Source organism: Suncus etruscus, chromosome 17 (assembly GCF_024139225.1).
Source record: "Suncus etruscus isolate mSunEtr1 chromosome 17, mSunEtr1.pri.cur, whole genome shotgun sequence".
NCBI lineage: Eukaryota > Metazoa > Chordata > Mammalia > Eulipotyphla > Soricidae > Suncus > Suncus etruscus.
Window position 1 is genome coordinate 20,242,386 of NC_064864.1, and position 16,949 is coordinate 20,259,334.

Here is a 16,949-nt window from a genome sequence, read left to right on the forward strand (position 1 = left end):
CTGCCTCCGCCCCTCTAGGCTTCTGGAGCCCTGGCAGCCCCCACGGCCATCTGGCTCCACCAGCCACTCTGCCTCCTGCAAACTGCCCCACCCCTCCATTCCCTTCCTGCCTGGCTCTGAGTCTTCTAGGTCCAGCAGTGGAGAAAATATATATTCTTTTTTTTCCCTTTCAGCTTTTGGGTCACACCAGTGGGGTTGGAGGGGTTGATCCCAGCAGTACTCAGGGACCATGCTGTGTTGGAGATCAAACCCAGTTGTTGGATGCACAGAAAAAGCTCTAGCCCATTGAGTCATCATCTTGGCCCAAATACATTTCAGAGAAGTCTTTGGTTTCAGTTTTGAGCTGCACCATCGCCTATTCTCAGCTTGGTTACTGGGGAGGTGGAGATCACTCCTGGCAGTGCTTGAGGGGCCATGCAGCACTGGGGGTGAGAGAGCTGGGCCTTCTGCTGCGGTGCATGCGTGTGTTCGTGCGTGTGTTCGTGCGTGCGTGCGTGCGTGCGTGTGTGTGTGTGTGTGTGTGTGTGTGTGTGTGTGTGTGTGTGTGTGTGTGCCCTGCTTGAGGGACCATGCAGCACTGGGGGTGAGAGCTGGGCCTTCTGCTGCTGCGGTGCGTGCGTGCATGCGTGTGTGTGTGTGTGTGTCTGTGTGTGTGTGTGTGTGTGTTCACGCACGCCTGTGAATGTGCATAGCAGAACCCCTGGGTGGGTAAGGTTGGTAAATGCACCTGAACAAGTAGTAGCGCTGCAGGGTTTTGTTTTGTTTTGTTTTGTTTTGTTTTACCACACCCATCAAGACTCAGGGGTTACTCCTGGCTTTGCGCTCAGGAATTACTCCTGGCAGGCTCAGGGGACCAAATGGGATGCTGGGGATTGAATCCAGGTTGGCTGAGTGCAAGGCAAATGCCCTACCCACTGTACAACCTCTCTGGCTCCCAAAGCTGCAGGTCATGTGTGAAACCATGAGCAGCAGGGTGGAACGTATACATGGCTTATGCACTCCTCAGCCCCACAGCTCTCTGTCAGGGCCAGCCCTGTCCATCTGCTCAAGGTCCTCCTGGGCAGGGATGGCTGTAGGGGACGGCTGAAATCTCTGAGCTCTGCATGGCCCAGGCTCAGTGTCTCCACAAAAAAGCTCACTCAGCTCCAACCCGCATGTAGCGAGCACTACATATACATTTAAACTCCTTAGAAGCTGCCTAGGGAACCAGAGAGATAGCACAGAGGTAGGGCGTTTACCTTGCACAGGGCCAACCCGGGACAGACCCGAGTTTAATTCCCGGCATCCCATATGATCTTCCGAGCCTGCCAGGAGTGATTTCTGAGTTCAGAGCCAAGCACCGAGGTTAGCAGGGATGTCAGTCACATGGCAGTATATAGAGCTAATAGGCTTCTGGGCAAGCCACCACCTAGCTGCCCTTCCAGACAGCACCTGCCCCTATACAGCCAGCAGCTTCTTGCCCCCTTCATCTGTCCATCACCTGCCCAAATGCAGGGTCCGCCTCACCTTTCAGCACTCCTCGTCCCCCTAGCCTGAGAGACTACGGCGTAAGAAAAGAGCTCTTTATTCCATGTCATCCAATACTTTTACACAAGTAAAATAAAATGCATATCTCTATATACCGCGATCTGGGCGTGAGGCCTCGTTCTGCAACAAACGCTCCTCCTCACCCTGTAAACATGGTGGGGGTGGAAGAATGGGAGGGCCGAAGTGGGGGAGTCCATCAGGTCAAGGAGGGCCTGGATACCCGGTGCTGGCTGGTGGTGCGGAGGGAACCCCGTATGTACACAACACACACCTGGTGGCTGAGAAGGGCTCGGGAGGTGAGCCGGGCCGGTCAGCAGGGCCTGAGCACCGTCCACAGCAGCACAGCGAGGCCCAGAGGGGCGAGGCTGCAGGCGAGACTGGGCAGGGCACCGGAGCCCTCTGCATCTGCATCGCCTGCACCAAGGCCACCGTTACCTGCCTGGCCCAGGCGGCACTGGCTGCGGGTTCGGTTCTTGCGGAACAGCCTGGCCGCCGGGGAGGCCCAGAAGTGGGGTGGCTGGGGGCCTCGGGTGGCTGTGCACTCAGAAGTGGTTCCACAGAGACAGGCAGGGTCCTGAAGGGGAGTCCTTGATGTGCCTTGGACCCGAGGCATTGCCTAGCTGGCCATCGCCAGGAGGCACCAGTCCTTTGAGCGTTCTTCTGCATGCAAGGCAAACGCCTTACCTCAATGCTATCTCTCCGGTCCCCTACCCTCTTCTTTTGAGATATTAATCCCACCTGGATGATGGGATCCACCTTTATCTGGGATGAGAAGAGCAGCAAAAGGCAAAGAGGAGAAGCAGCCAAAGAAGCTGCTCGGCAGAGAAAACTTAGAGAAGCAGCAGAGAGCTCATCGGGAGAAGAGATGAGTTAGGCAGACATGGTGCCCAGGCTGCAAAAGGCAGAGACAAGGCCATGGAATAAAAGCAAACTGTCTCCCTTGAAACTTGAACTGACGGCTTGAGAATTATTTCTCCGCTGTTACCCTGCTTCATCAGACACATCTGCCTGATGAGTTAGAGCCACGGTGCCTGGGGTAGCCTCACCGAAAACAGATTTTATGCTTTATATTTTATTTTAATCTGCAGTATCGAATGTGGATGAGTTCCCTTTCATGACTCCTCTCAGGGAGTCTGGGATTGTATGTCAAAGCAATGAGTGGCTTTTATTGTGGAATGTCTGTTTGGGTCATCCTCTGGAGGGTTTTCTTACATAGCCCCCTAGAGTTTGGTTCCTATAATCCCATGCTCTTTATTTCAAATTGTAGCACTATTTTGAAAATACTGTGTAATGGCTAAGTACTAGGTAATATAAAAAAATATCCAGGATTTGAAATTTTTTCTTTTAAACTACTGGACTATGGGGGGTTTATTGAATCTTTTGTTTGTTTGCTTTTGGGTCACACCTGGTGATGCTCAGGAGTTACTCCCTGGCTATGTGCTCAGAAATCATTCCTGGCTTGGGGGATCATACAGGATGCCAGGGGATTGAACCGCGATCTGTCCAACGCTAGCGGCTAGCGCGGACAAGGCAGATGCCTTACTATTTGCGCCACTGCTTCGGCCCCTATTGAATCTTTCTTAACTTCAATTAATTCATATGCAAAAGGAAATAAAGAAAAATGGGCCAGAGAGATAGCATAGTGGTAAAGCATTTGCCTTGCATGCGGCCAACCTGTACAGACTCAGGTTTGATTCCCGGCATCCCATATGGCCCCCAGAGCCTGCCAGAAGTGATTTCTGAGCTCAGAGCCAGGAGTGACCCCTAAGCACAGATAGCCAGGTGTGGCCCAAAACTCCCACCAAAAACAAAACAAAACAAAAATAAAAATGATGTCTATGGGACTTCTATGTGAATTTATAGGTTGAATACGACACACTAGAGCAGTACCTGGTGCATATTACCTACCATGTATGAGTTAGCTGTGCTCATTCATGCATCGTTAGAGTCAGCTGATGTGGCTTAGTTCAGCATTCCTTCTTGGGTCTTTATGTGGATGAACAGTGGATGTTCAGTTAGGGGCACAGAATTCAAGACTGCCCTATAGATCCTCTGCTAAGCTCTTGGGTGTTCCTTCTTCATTTCTCTATCTTCATCCCCTTTTACTCTCTGCTGTAGGAATAGAAAATTGTAAGTGTTGGGTCAAAGAGATAGCATGGAGGTAGGGCACTTTCCTTGCATGTAGGACAGTGGTTCGAACTCCAGCATCCAAGATGGTCCTGAGCCTGTCAGGAGTGGTTTCTGAGCACAGAGGCAGGAGTGATCCCTGAGCACTGCCAGGTGTGAACCCCCCCCCCAAAAAAAGTATAAGTGGTTTTTTGTTATTTTGGGGTCACACCCAGTAGTGCTCAGGGGTTATTCCTGGCTCTGCACTCAGAAGTCTCTCCCAGCATGCTTGGGGGACCATATGGGATATTGGGATTCGAACCAGGGTCTGTCCTGTGTTGGCTGCTTGCAAGGCAAATGGCCTACTGCTGTGCTATTGCTCTGGCCCCAGATATGGTTTTTCTGTTGTTTGTTGTCAGGGCTTACTCCTGGCTCTGGAATCAGTTCTGGTGGTCACAGGGACCATATGAGGAGCCAGGGATTAAATCTGGGTTGGCCCCTCAGTTTGAATTCCTGGCACCCTGGTACCCCCAGGAGTCATTCCTGAGCAAAAATCAGGACTAAGCCTTGAGCTTACTGCTGGATACAGTCCCCCCTATAAAAAAAGAAACCAACTTATATTACTTTAGTAAATAAAAGGTGACAGTGAAGAAGGTGCCTGTTGTCCTGGTATTCATCCCTAGCCCTACCAAATGGTGAGTTTTTGCTGCCTTCTTTGTGTTACAGAAAGAGAGTGGTAGCGCTGCATCTGGTTTGATGCTACAGCTAGAAAATGTGCCATTTATGTGCATCATATAAAAATGCAGGTAATGCCAGCAGTCGTAGTTGCTGGCAGGCCACAGCCAGCTTGCAGCAATCACTTTCCATAAGGGCTTCACCATCACTTTTGTCCCCGTCCCATCCTTCTGTTTTTATTGTGAAGACTGAAATCACACTGACTAGGATGCAATGCCCACAAAATTGGTTGTGGTGCCCACTAGAGACCGTACACTTCGTTGTGGGGCCAGAGATTACAAGCACCCTTTGCTATTGAGGTTATGTTTATCCTGTAGGATGATGCCAGGGTTAAACTCATGGCTTCTCATGTCTGAAGTTCAAGTGCTGAGCCGCATGATCTCACTTACCAGTTATAATAAGTTAATAAAATATGTAGGAACACTGGGAAAAAATGGTATCATTTGAGCATGTTATTGCTGTGTTTTTTAAAATTACCTTGAAGGAGGCCGGAGCGGTAATACCGCAGTAAGGCGTTTGCCTTGCACATAGCCAACACAGAATGGACCCTGGTTCAATTCCCGACATCCCATATGGTCCCCTGAGCCTGCCAGGAGCGATTTCTGAATGCAGAGCCAGGAGTAACCCCTGAGTGCTACCAGGTGCGACCCCCCCCCAAATAAAAACCCCTAAAAAAAAATCTGGGTTGGCCACATGTAAGGCAAATATCCTGCCTTTTGTACTATGGTTCTAGTCCCAGAATGACTTTTCTTTTTTTGTTTTTGTTTTTGGACACACCGGTGGCACTAGGGGTCACTCCTGGCTTTGCACTCAGAAATCACCCCTGGCAAACTTGGGGGACCATATGGGATGCCAGGAACCGAACCCAGGTCCATTCTAGGTCGGCCGCATGCAAGGAAAACACCCTACCTCTGTGCTATCCCTCCAGCCCCACAGAATTACTTTTTTTGGGGGGAGGGGGACACACCAGGTGACTCTCAGAGGTTACTCCTGGCTATGTGCTCAGAAATCACTCCTGGCTCGGGGTCCATATGGGATGCCAGGGGATAGAACCGTGGTCTGTCCTGGGTCAGGTGCATGCAAGGCAAATGTCCTACTGCTGTGCCACTGATCCATCCCCTGGAATTACTTTTTTGAAGGTTCCTTGTATTCAGTGTTCAGTGCAAATGACACTACCCCATGTCCGTTCTATGGAATTAATCAGAGAACTGGTGGAATTGGGAGATTTAGCTTTCCTGAAGTTTATGCATCTCACTATCTCCATCTATTTTTCTTTTTCTTTTTTTGCGGGAGGGGATTTGGACCACACCCAGCGGTGTTCAGGAGTTACTTCTGGCACTGTGCTCAGAAATTGCTCCTGGGGGCTGGAGTGGTAGCACAGTGGTAGGACGTTTGCCTTGCACGCAACTGGCCAGGACGGACCTGGGTTCGATTCCCCAGCGTCCCATATGGTCCCCCAAGCCAGGAGCAATTTCTGAGTGCATAGCCAAGAGTAACCCCTGAGTGTCACAGGGAATGGTGGGGGAAAAAAAGGATGAAGGGAGGAAGGAAAGAGAGAAGAAAGGGAGGGAGGGAGGGAGAGAGGGAGGGAGGGAGGGAGTGAGGGAGGGAAGGAGGGAAGGAGGAAGGGAGGGAGGGAGGGAGGGAAGAAGGGAGGGAGGAAGGAAGGAAGGAAGGAAGGAAGGAAGGAAGGAAGGAAGGAAGGAAGGAAGGAAGGAAGAAAGGAAGGAAGGAAGGAAGGAAGGAAGGAAGGAAGGAAAGAGAGGGAGGGAGGGAGGAAGTGAGAAGGGAGGAAAAAGAAAGAAAAGAATGAAAGAAAAAGAAAAAGAAAGAAGGAAAGAAAGAAGAAAGAAAAAGAAAGAAAAAAGGAAGGAAGGAGAGAGAGAGAGAGAGAGAGAGAGATCACTCCTGGCAGGCTCCGGGAATCAATGGGATGCCAGGTATCGAACCCCGGTGGGCCTTATCTGCTGTGCAATCGCTTCAGTCCCATCACCATCATTTCTTTCCCTTTTTTCTATTGTGAAGGGCACACCTGGATTTCCTCTTGGCACTGCACTCAGAGGTCACTCCTGACAGAAACAAAACCTTTTTCAAATTTAATTCATGAGACACACTGCAGTATACGTGTGTTTATTTGACTATACACAGAAAAACATCTAGAAAGATACTATCAAATTATGGGGGAAGTGGAACTGTCATAAGAAAGAAAAAGTCCTTTTAAATTCACATATTTATGTATATATGAACTCTACAGTAAAAATTAATTATTTTTAGAATAATTCACAAACCAGAATTAATAAACCATAACACAAATTTAGAAATAGTAACAAAAAAGCAAAAAATCACAAACAGAAAAGATTTTAAGCACTACAGTAGAGGTATAGAGAATTAAAATCACAGGCACCCTTTCCCACTAACCCAGTGGAGGTAAATAGTCTCCCGAGAAATATTTGAGAAACTACTTTAGCAACATTCCAAATTAAAAAGTCCTCTGGGATTAAGAGGCCTTAACAAGTGACCCTTGAAAATAGGTAATAAAATTGAAAGCAGGGTTTTAATATAATATTCCTTGGTGATCTACACAGGAGGAGCAGGTCAATCTAAAAACTTCAGACAAAAGAAAAAGCGTCATAGAAGTAATTTTGGAATATTAAAGTTAACTAAAGGAAAAAATTGTGGATTAAAATACTCAACCCAGTGCCTATTCCAACCTAAGAGAAATCTTCCAATAACATTCTTGGAATCTTAATGGTTTAGGGATGTGAGTTAAGGACATCTATTTGCCCATTTGCTTATCATTTCTCCCAGTTTTCCACTGGGCTTGCTTTCAGTATCAATGACTTTATCTGAAAACACTGTCGTTTTAATTAGGAGAAATTGTCTAAATTTAGATTCGAACTAAAGAAATGTGAGACTAAGGTTTTTCCTTTCATTTCTTCGATCCTTGATTTTTTTGATCAACAAATAAAATGTGGATCCATTGATTTCCTCCTGATAACTATTTTTAATTAATTAAAGTGAATAACTGGAAGACAATACTTCTCTGGTTTCTCAAAATCCTATTTGAAAACAATTTCTTTCTCCTGATCTATTTTTTTTCTCCTTTTACTGATATCATCAGAGATGACAATTTGTGAAGTTCTTTCTCCTGACAAAGAGAAAGCTTTAAACATCCATCAGAGAGTAAGTAGCAGGCAGCAAAGTAAAAACTATCTGGCGGATGATTGAAGATTTTCCTCAAAATCAGACAACAGGAAGCACTTTTGCAAGTCACAATTACAAGCTTCACTAACATAATTTTGCACTTGAGTGCTCTCGGCTTAGGTGCCAAAGGTTATATAGGCTAATGTTCACTGCATAAATAATTAAAATGGGAAATTGAACAAATTTTAATCAGAAAAAAAAGTATGTGTGTGGTTTCAAGGATGGAACCCAGGGCCTCACACATGAGATGGACACAACCACTGAGTACACCCTTTACCCCAGAAACATTTTACAAATAGTAGAAGGAGAAAGAATGTAAAGTTACCATAACCAGGGCCAGAGAGGTGGCACAAGTGGTAAGGCATCTGCCTTGCACATGACTGCCCAGGACTGACCTGGGTTCAATCCCCGGCATCCCATATGGTCCCCAAGCCGGGAGCAATTTCTGAACAAAGCCAGGAGTAACCCGAGCGTCATGCGTGTGGCCCAAAAACCACACACAAACAAAAAGTTATCAGAAGCAGACCAATTTTGTTGTTACCACAGTTAAAATGTTGCTGTTTATCAATGAATTCTATGACTTTAATTTTTACAAAATAACATTAAAAAATCATCATTGTGTATATTAGGTTTTTAGCATGATGATGCCTGAAATCCAATAATCAACCGATACAGAAAGGCTCTGTAATGAACAATAGATTGAACAAAACCCAGAAATATAAGAATCCAAAATGATGGGAGGCAAAAAGAAAAGTCTCAGAACCATTTTCCCAGTGTGCAAAGTTAAAGTCGCAGCTCAGAAAGAGCTGTAAGGAATTCCTCGTTTTCAGGATCTAACATCTGGGCCCTTTCATAATAATCGGCAGCTTGCCTCCTCTGGCCCTCTAACTTGTACACAAACCCCAGGGCCCTTAAACTCTGTGCATCGAAACCATTGCAGCCCAGTCTCCTGGAAGCTAATTTCTTCAGGGAGCTTGTCAGTTTGGTGCGAAGGGTCGAATTGTCTTTGATCTTTAAGGCTTCTAAATAATGATGGATGGCAGTGCTTTCAGATTTGCGGTGAAATTCCTGAAAGCGACCATAATGGAAGTGGATCTGATGTTTGTGATCATCCATGATATTCTCCAGACGTAGGGCTTTCTGGAAGATCTCTTCAGCCTGGCGATACTGACCCCCTTCGGCATACATGTTGGCCAGGTCTATGTAGGCAAAAGCAAACATGGAGTCTTGTTCCATGGCTGCCTTGAAATGACAGATTGCAGATGCAATCAGCTCATCCACCTTCAGCTTGTCTATTCCTCTGGGCTTGTTCCTTGCGGCCTTCTTGATCTGAATCATCTGTGCCCTATAGCAAAGTCCCATTTGGTGATGCAGGAAAGAAGAGCTTGGCGTCACTTCCAAGGCCTTTGTCAAAAGTTCAAGAGCTTTGTGCCAGGCATTTTTCCTCCTGTAGAATTTGGCAGCATAACGCAGGACATAGGGCTGGGCAGAGATCTGGTCCAGAATTTCCTCAATATACTTTTCCCCTTCTGCTTCTGCATGGACATCCTGAAGTTTTAGGGCCAGGAAAACCTTAATGTAGGTGTTGTCTGGGTTCAGGGTGACAGCCTTCCTCAGGGGGCCCAGAGAAAAACTCTTGACAAGTCCTTCTCGCTCAGAATCATCCAGCCGATATACAGTGATGGCATAGCCGATGTTAAACTCGGGATTGTCAGGTTCCACTTCCAGGGCCTTCTCAAAAGCCTCTTTTGCCTTCTGGTGATATTTCCCTCCAAATTTCAGGAGTGCCCACCCTTTCTCACAGTCAATCTCTGGGCACTCCAGTTTGTAGCTGCAAAGACTGGAATGTTTCTTGCAGACATTCCTGACCTTCTCTGTGTATTGCTGAGCCTCTCGAAGCTGACCCATGTGATAATACACCCATGCGTAGTTTCCCCATGTGACCAGACTTCGTACTTCTTCTTGATCTGAATGTTCTTGCCGGATGATTTCTTCAGCTTGCTCCAATGTTGTCAAGGCCTCTTTATTTTGGCCTTTTAAGTGTTTCACATAGGCCAGGAGGTTGTAAAGAGTAAGTTTGGACTTGGTAGTAAGAAATTCCAGCTGTTGCCTGATTGTGTCTTCCACATCAACTAGATCAATGTCTTCCTTCAGCAAATTCCATGTGAAGTGGCATTCTAATTCCAACAGAATGGCCTTCAAGGAGTCCTTAGGAATTTCACTGTCAAAGATAAGATCATTTTTTAGACTTCAAAGACAGGAAAAATACAATTATACTGTTCTTTGCATAACAGAGAAGAATTTTAATCTTTTATTGGATCTTATAGCTAAGGCATTAGGGTCCTAGAACTTTAAACTAGTTTCTTCTGTGTAGTTATACCCTAGAAATATTTTATTAAATTATTTTATATATTTTTATAAAAACCTTTATTTAAGCACCATGATTACAAGCATGATTGTAGTTGCGTTTCAGTCATAAAGAGAACACCCCCCTTCACCAGTGCAACATTCCCACCACCTCCTTCCCCACCCCTGCCTGTACTAGAGACAGGCATTCTACTTCTCCCACTCATTAACATTGTCATGCTAGTTGTTAGTACAGTTATTTCCCTAACTGCACTCACCACTCTTTGGTGAGCTTCATATTGTGAACCAGTCCTTCCTTCCCTCATCTCTATTGTATCTGGGCATTATTACAATAATGTCCTTAATTTTTCTTAAAAACCATAGATGAGTAAGACTATTCTGTGTCTATCTCTCTCCTTTGGCTTATTTTACTCAGCATAATAGATTCCATGTTCATCCACATATAGGAAAATTTCATGACTTCATCTCTCCTGATGGCTGCAAAATATTTTATTGTGTATATGTACCACAGTTTCTTTAGCCTGTTAAAGGGATTTTATTAAATTATTATTTAATTGCATATATACTACCTAGTAGCAGAGAGGTGAATTTAAAAAAAAAATTTTTTTTTTGGTTTTTGGGCCACACCCGGTGACACTCAGCAGTTACTCTTGGCTCTAAGCTCAGAAATCGCTCCTGGTAGTCTCGGGGGACCATATGGGATGCCAAGATTCAAACCACTGTCCTTCTGCATGCAAGGAAAATGCTCTATCTCCCTGATATCTCTTCGGCCCAAAGTATTAAGTTTGAGCTGGATAAAGATAATAGCAGGAGGGCCCAGAGAGATAGCACAGTGGTGTTTGCCTTGCAAGCAGCCAATCCAGGACCAAAGGTGGTTGGTTCGAATCCCGGGGTCCCATATGGTCTCCCGTGCCTGCCAGGAGCTATTTCTGGGCAGACAGCCAGGAGTAACCCCTGAGCACCGCCGGGTGTGACCCCCCCCCCCAAAAAAAAAAAGATAATAGCAGGGGCCAGAGCCATAGGACAGCAGGTAGCTGTACCGCCTTGCATGCGGCTGACCAAGTTCAATCCCTGGCATCCCATCTGGTCCCCCATCCCCTTCAAGAGTAATTCCTGAGCACTGTCAGGTCTGACAGTCCTCCTCCCCCCAGAAAAGAGAGAGTAACAGAGACTTAGAGAAAGAAGGCCTAGTAAGTATTGATCTAAGTGTCATGTTCTTCAATCAACCAGGGTTATTAGACACAGTAAAGGTTAATAATAACTCTTATTAGTGTATCACTGCCTTACTTGACATCAAGAAATGTATGGCGGGGCCAGAGAGATAGCATGGAGGTGGGGCGTTTGCCTTGCATGCAAAAGGAAGGAGGTTTGAATCCTGAGCCTGGCAGGAGCGATTTCTGAGCATGGTGCCAGAAGTAACCCCTGAGTGCTGCCAGGTGCGACCCTAAAATTTATATAATATTATAATGCAATGCTACTTCAATAAAATTTTTAATATTCATTGTGTTCTTTTTGTGGGAGAACAGCATAATCTTTGTAATTCATTAGGAACATTATATGTATTTGTTGTTATTTTGGGGTCACACTCAGCAATGCTCTGGGGCTATTCCTGGCTCTCCATTCAAGGATCACTTCTGACAGTGCTTGGGTATCAGGGATCAAATCTGAGTTTGACACACGCAAGGCAAGTATCCTACCTGCCGTACTATTGTTTCTGCTCCAGGAACAGTTATCTTAAAACTTGGAAGATGAGGGGCTGGAGAGATAGCATGGAGGTAAGGCATTTGCCTTGCATGTAGAAGGTTGGTGGTTCGAATCCTGGCATCCCATATGGTCCCTGAGTCTGCCAGGAGCAATTTCTGAGTATAGAGCCAGGAATAACCCCTGAGCAAAGCTGGGTGTGACCCTCAAACCAAAAAAATAGTAAAAACATAAAAAACACAAAAACTTGACCTGTATTGAATATCTGGTTTATAAGTTTTGTTTTTTTGGGTTTTTTGTTTTTTGGGTCACACCCGGCAACACTCGGGTTACTCCTGGCTCTACGCTCAGAAATCGCTCCTGGCAGGCTCGTGGGACTATATGGGATGCCGGGATTCGAACCAATGACCTTCTGCATGAAAGGCAAACGCCTTACCTCCATGCTATCTCTCCGGCCCCTTGGTTTATGATTTTTAGTGAAATTTTTTCATTTAGTGGGGAAAAAAATATACCAAATTATTTTACTGTCCCACTAAAAATGTCCTTAGATCACAAATTCTTAAGATACCCAAGTGAAATCGCTAGCTGTCCTCATGGAAAACCACTATGTGCTCAGGTATGAATTCCACTCTACGTGCTCCTAAGGGATGTTGGCCTGGCTGCATTCAGTTTCTCCCCCCACCCTGTTCTGCCCAGTTTCAGAGTTTCGGATGCAGGGGTCTACCTATCTTGAGCACATCAAGTTCAAGGACTTTTCCACCTGTTTTCTCTCAACCTTGAATGTTCTGCTCCAGAGTCCAAGAACTAATCTTGTCATTATTAGCACTTTAATTCAGTTCAAATGCTCTGCACCCAAGACCCCATGTTTGGGACAACTACATAAAATAGCTCCTTTTATTTATTTATTTATTTATTTATTTATTTATTTATTTATTTATTTATTTATTTACTAGTTGACTGGTTTTGGGTCACACCCAGCGATGCTCAGGGGTTACTCCTTGCTCTGTGCTCCAAATTTGCCAGGAATCAAACCAGGTCTGTCCTGGGTCGGTCGCATGCAATGCCTTACAGCTGTGCTATTTCTCCAGTCCCCTTCCTCTTGGCCCAATAAAATACTTTGTTGTTGTTGTTGTTGTTTGTTTGTTTGGTCACACCCATTTGATGCTCAGGGGTTACTCCTGGCTAAGCGCTCAGAAATTGCCCCTGGCTTGGGGGGACCATATAGGATGCCGGGGGATCGAACCACTGTCCTTCCTTGGCTAGCGCTTGCAAGGCAGACACCTTACCTCTAGCGCCACCTCTCCGGCCCCCCAATAAAATATTTTTATTGCCCTCAGATCTCCCATCACTTTCCAAATGATGCTAATAATTATCTGTTATTTCTCTCACTTAAATATCAGTCCCAATGAGAACAGGAATCTTACTATGACTTTTTTTTTTATTATTTGCTGTTGTTCTCCTGCATCTTGGGAACATATTATTCCAGCATTTCTTTTTTTTTGGAATAAAGGGTTTCTAATCTTTTTAAATTTTAGCTCTATAACAGAAGCTCAGATAGTATTTGTTCCACCCTGAAGGCTCCAGACCTCCCAGAGGGAGAGCTAGACTCAACAATAACAACAAACAACAAACACGCCCTTTTAGTTTCTACCTTCTGCTTTAGCTCCAAAACCTTCCCATTCAGTCTTCCTTGAGGCACTTGTTTTTTCACATCCTGGCCTGCTCTTTGGCTCCAGTGTCTGAGTGTTAAGAATATTGGGGGCTGTTGCCTGTGATACAGATATTAGTTATTCCTTTTCTCTGGTGCAATCTCACCAAATCCTGGACAAAATAGGCCATGTCCCGCCTAGCCTGCCCAGATTCCTGGCAGCATAGGTGAGCTATGCCCTGCACAGCTGGAGTGAATGGTGCATCTGCTGCTAAAACCTGCCTCTAGGGTTGGAGGATACTATAGCAGGTAGGCATTTATTTGCCTTGCAAACAATCAGCTCTGATCCCATCCCTGGCATCCTGCACGATCCTCCTCCGAGCACGGCCAGGTGTAATTCCTGAGGGCAGAGCCAGGACTAAACTTTGAACATCACCGCCTGTGTCCCCCAAAACCAAAACCAAACAAATAATTAAAATAAATTAAAAATAGAGGCCAGAGAGATAGTAGGGCGTTTGTCTTGCATGCGGGCTACCTGGAAGGAACCCGGTTCGATTCCCAGTGTCCCATATGGTTCCCCAGTTTGCCAGGGGCAATTTCTGAGAGCAGAGCCAGGAGTGACCCCCCCGAGTGCTGCTGGGTGTGGCTCAAAAAACCAATCAATCAATCAAGTTTAAAATAAAATAAAATAAAAATAAATAAGATATCTGTACCCCCTGGAGAAGAAGCAGAACTATAGCAGCTCTTAGGATGAGGCTAAGCAACCTTCCACCACGTTCTGAGGGGCTCTGCCAGACTCTCAAATAGAGAAATTTTACTTTTAGGTATTTTGAGGGGGAGCAAAAGGCTGAAGGCTCACTCCTAGCTCTGTATTCAGGGATCACTCTTTGCAGTGCTCAGGAAGCATCTATCGTTCAGAGCTAGAACCCAGGTCCACCAAGTGCAAGGCAAGAGTCTACACCAACGTACCACCTTACTCTCTCTGGCCCCTAAAATTGTCTGATCCCCCCCACCCCCACCCAGCCAGGTCTCTAGGAAGCCTGCATAGAAAAAACCAAACAAAATGCTAATGGAGACATTATTTTTGCTTGTGGTTATTCTGACTTCTTGCCAATCAGGAGCAGCCTTTCTCTGTGCTGGGGAAGCCACTCATCCCCTGGGGGCGTCCCCTCTCCATCAGCACACCCCACTAATCCTGCTCCTTTCCTTTCCTGCACGCCTCCACTTCGGCTATCAGGGGAATGTGTCAGGCTGTTCTTGCAAACCTTGCAGATCTTCCGCCTCCCTTCCAGGAGCCCCTAGCAGGCTCACGGGAATGGGGTGCTCCGAACAAAGGGCGCTTGGTTCCATCCACAATCCTCCACTGCTTAAAGTGGGGGGGGGACCCTGGGCCCTTGCTTTGCGAGGCTATCAAACAGGGGTGGCCCCCCAGCACCCCGAGGCCCTTAAGGAAAGGGTGCAGAGAGAGGAAATTCCGGGGGGCACAGAGAGGAGGGCAACCCCGGGCCCTAAAAGAAAGGGGGCAGAGAGGAAATTTCAGGATGCTCCAGAAGGAGGACAGACACCCCCCCGGGGGGAGGGGGGTGTCCAAGCTGGTTCCCCAAACCCCAGCAGCAAGATGGCATGGGCAGCCGTGCATGAGCCCGATGGCGGTAGCACCAGCACCAGGGCTGGAGAGTGGGGCGTGACCATGCACCCCCAAACTGCCCCAAGTGGCCCGGGGAGGGGGTGGTACAGCGGGCGGAGAAGCAAGCCGGGTCCCCCAGGGCTGCAGCATCCGCAAGGAGGGTTCGGGCCTGCAGCCGGGTAGGGGGAGATCCCACCGATCCCTCTCCCGGCGCGCTCTCCGGGGTTCCCCTTAGCGCACGGCCCGGGAGTGGCCCCAGGCAGGGATCCAGGGATCTGGGGGGCCCCAGGCAGGCCTCGAGAAGGGATCCAAGGCGATGCAGCGAGCACGGGGGACACAAAGGCCCGCGGGGGGCTCACCTCATGGCGGGCGGCGGGTGGGGTCCCCCGGGTTCTCTGGGCTCGGGCGATTTGGGGGCCGAGTGCGCGCGGCTGGGCTGGGCGGTGGCGGCGAGGACGCGCTCCCCACGCGTGATGGTGACGGCCGGTGGGCGTCGGGCTCGGGCTTTGTGCACCCGACCGGGCAGGAAAGGGGAGCCCGAAAGTGAACCTGATCCCGGGCAAGGCGGAATCCGGTTCCAGACTCTCCAGAGATGGAAATTTCCCTCCCCGGAAGAGCTGGGCCCTGCGCAGTCCCCTGAGTTATTGCAAGATGCACCTTGCTCTCTGACCTCAGAATTCACGTTATCTTTTCTTTTCTTAAAAATAAAAGTATTGGGGGGACTGAGAGCTCTGCCCAAGGGGTTGCCCTCAGTCCAGTTGCTGCCTGTTGCTCCTGGAGTGGAGAACAAGTGTGGCTATGCCCTCCCCCAACTCCCTCTTTATCCCACCTGAATGATCAGAACTGCGCACACCTGGAGTGGGCGGGTAGAGGGTCTGCATGGGGGAGAGATGGGGGGATAAGAAGGGGAGTTAGAGAAATGTAGGAGAGGATCCTCATCAGAGATTCAGCGTCAGATTTCAGTATCACCAATTCAGCATCAGATTCAGCATTAGCAATTGAGCATCATCAAAGCAGCAGCAGCAGTAGCATCACCAAAGGGAGTTAGTCAACCTGGAAGCCAGTTAGGAAGCCTGGATAAAGCAGCTGAAAGGGAGACAGAGGCCAAGAGAACCAGAAGGAGTAGAGAAGTAGCTGCTAGGAAAAGGCTGAGTATAGAGGCCATGTGAGGAGGTCTGCATGGCAGTCAGGAAGGAATTGTGAAAGAAAACTGGCTGAATCCTGGAACTTCATCTGACTGTTCTGTGAATCTCTCCGCCCTCACCCTGCAACTTTCAGACCTGCCAGACCATAGGGGCTTGCGGGAGCTGGGTCGAGCCAGGAAGGTCTCACCATCCCCACACCAACTCTAGGACTCATTCATTTATATTAAGACAACAAACAAGAAGGTCCTGGAGGTGGGCTGCCTTAACCATCATACTGACTTCCAGGCCCTCTATTGCTTTAGAAGATAAAACAGCAATGGGGCCAGAGCGGTGGTGTAAGCAGTGGGGCATTTGTTTTGCACGTGCTAACCTAGGATGGATTGTGGTTCAATTCCCCCCCGCCAGCGTCCCATATGCCCCCCCCAAGTCAGGAGTGATTTCTGAGTGCATAGCCAGGAGTAAACCCCTGAGTGTCACCGGGTATGACCCAAAAATCAAAAAGAAAAAAAAAGGAAATTTTGTTCGTGATTTCCTGTTGGAAGGAATGGGGATTGGGAGGGTGTAACTATCCTCTTCAGCTTTCTGCCTCCTAAATGGAAATTCTGTTTTTGATTCCTTAACATTGCAAGGAGGTGCCCTTATTTCCATAAATTTAGACAAACTTTTGGGCTGAAATATATATTAAAAGTTATGTTGCTTATGGCCAGAGTGATAGCACAGTGGGTAGGGTGTTTGCCTTGCACGCAGTAGACCTGGGTTGGATCCTAGCATCTCATATGATTTCCCCCCAAGTCTGCCAGGAGTGCAGTCAAGTGTCGCCAGAAAACAAAAATTCCCAGGATACAAGAGCCACCCACTGAGTGGGAGAAACTATTCAACCAAAATATAC

At 47.3% G+C, this 16,949-nt stretch overlaps 2 protein-coding genes across 2 annotated transcripts in view; one reads left to right on the forward strand and one right to left on the reverse strand.

Moving 5' to 3' along the window:
• The window catches only part of LOC125995037 (interferon-induced protein with tetratricopeptide repeats 3-like), a 148,804-nt gene that overhangs the window by 75,784 nt on the left and 56,071 nt on the right, over positions 1-16,949 (forward strand). The gene's annotated exons all lie outside the window — the stretch shown is intronic.
• On the reverse strand, positions 8,325-15,352 carry LOC125995079 (interferon-induced protein with tetratricopeptide repeats 5). Its single transcript, XM_049764625.1, has 2 exons — positions 15,275-15,352; positions 8,325-9,793 (listed from the first exon to the last, which is right to left on the reverse strand). Exons 1-2 carry the CDS (start codon positions 15,277-15,279, stop codon positions 8,356-8,358), a joined length of 1,443 nt encoding a protein of 480 aa, XP_049620582.1. The 5' UTR covers positions 15,280-15,352; the 3' UTR covers positions 8,325-8,355.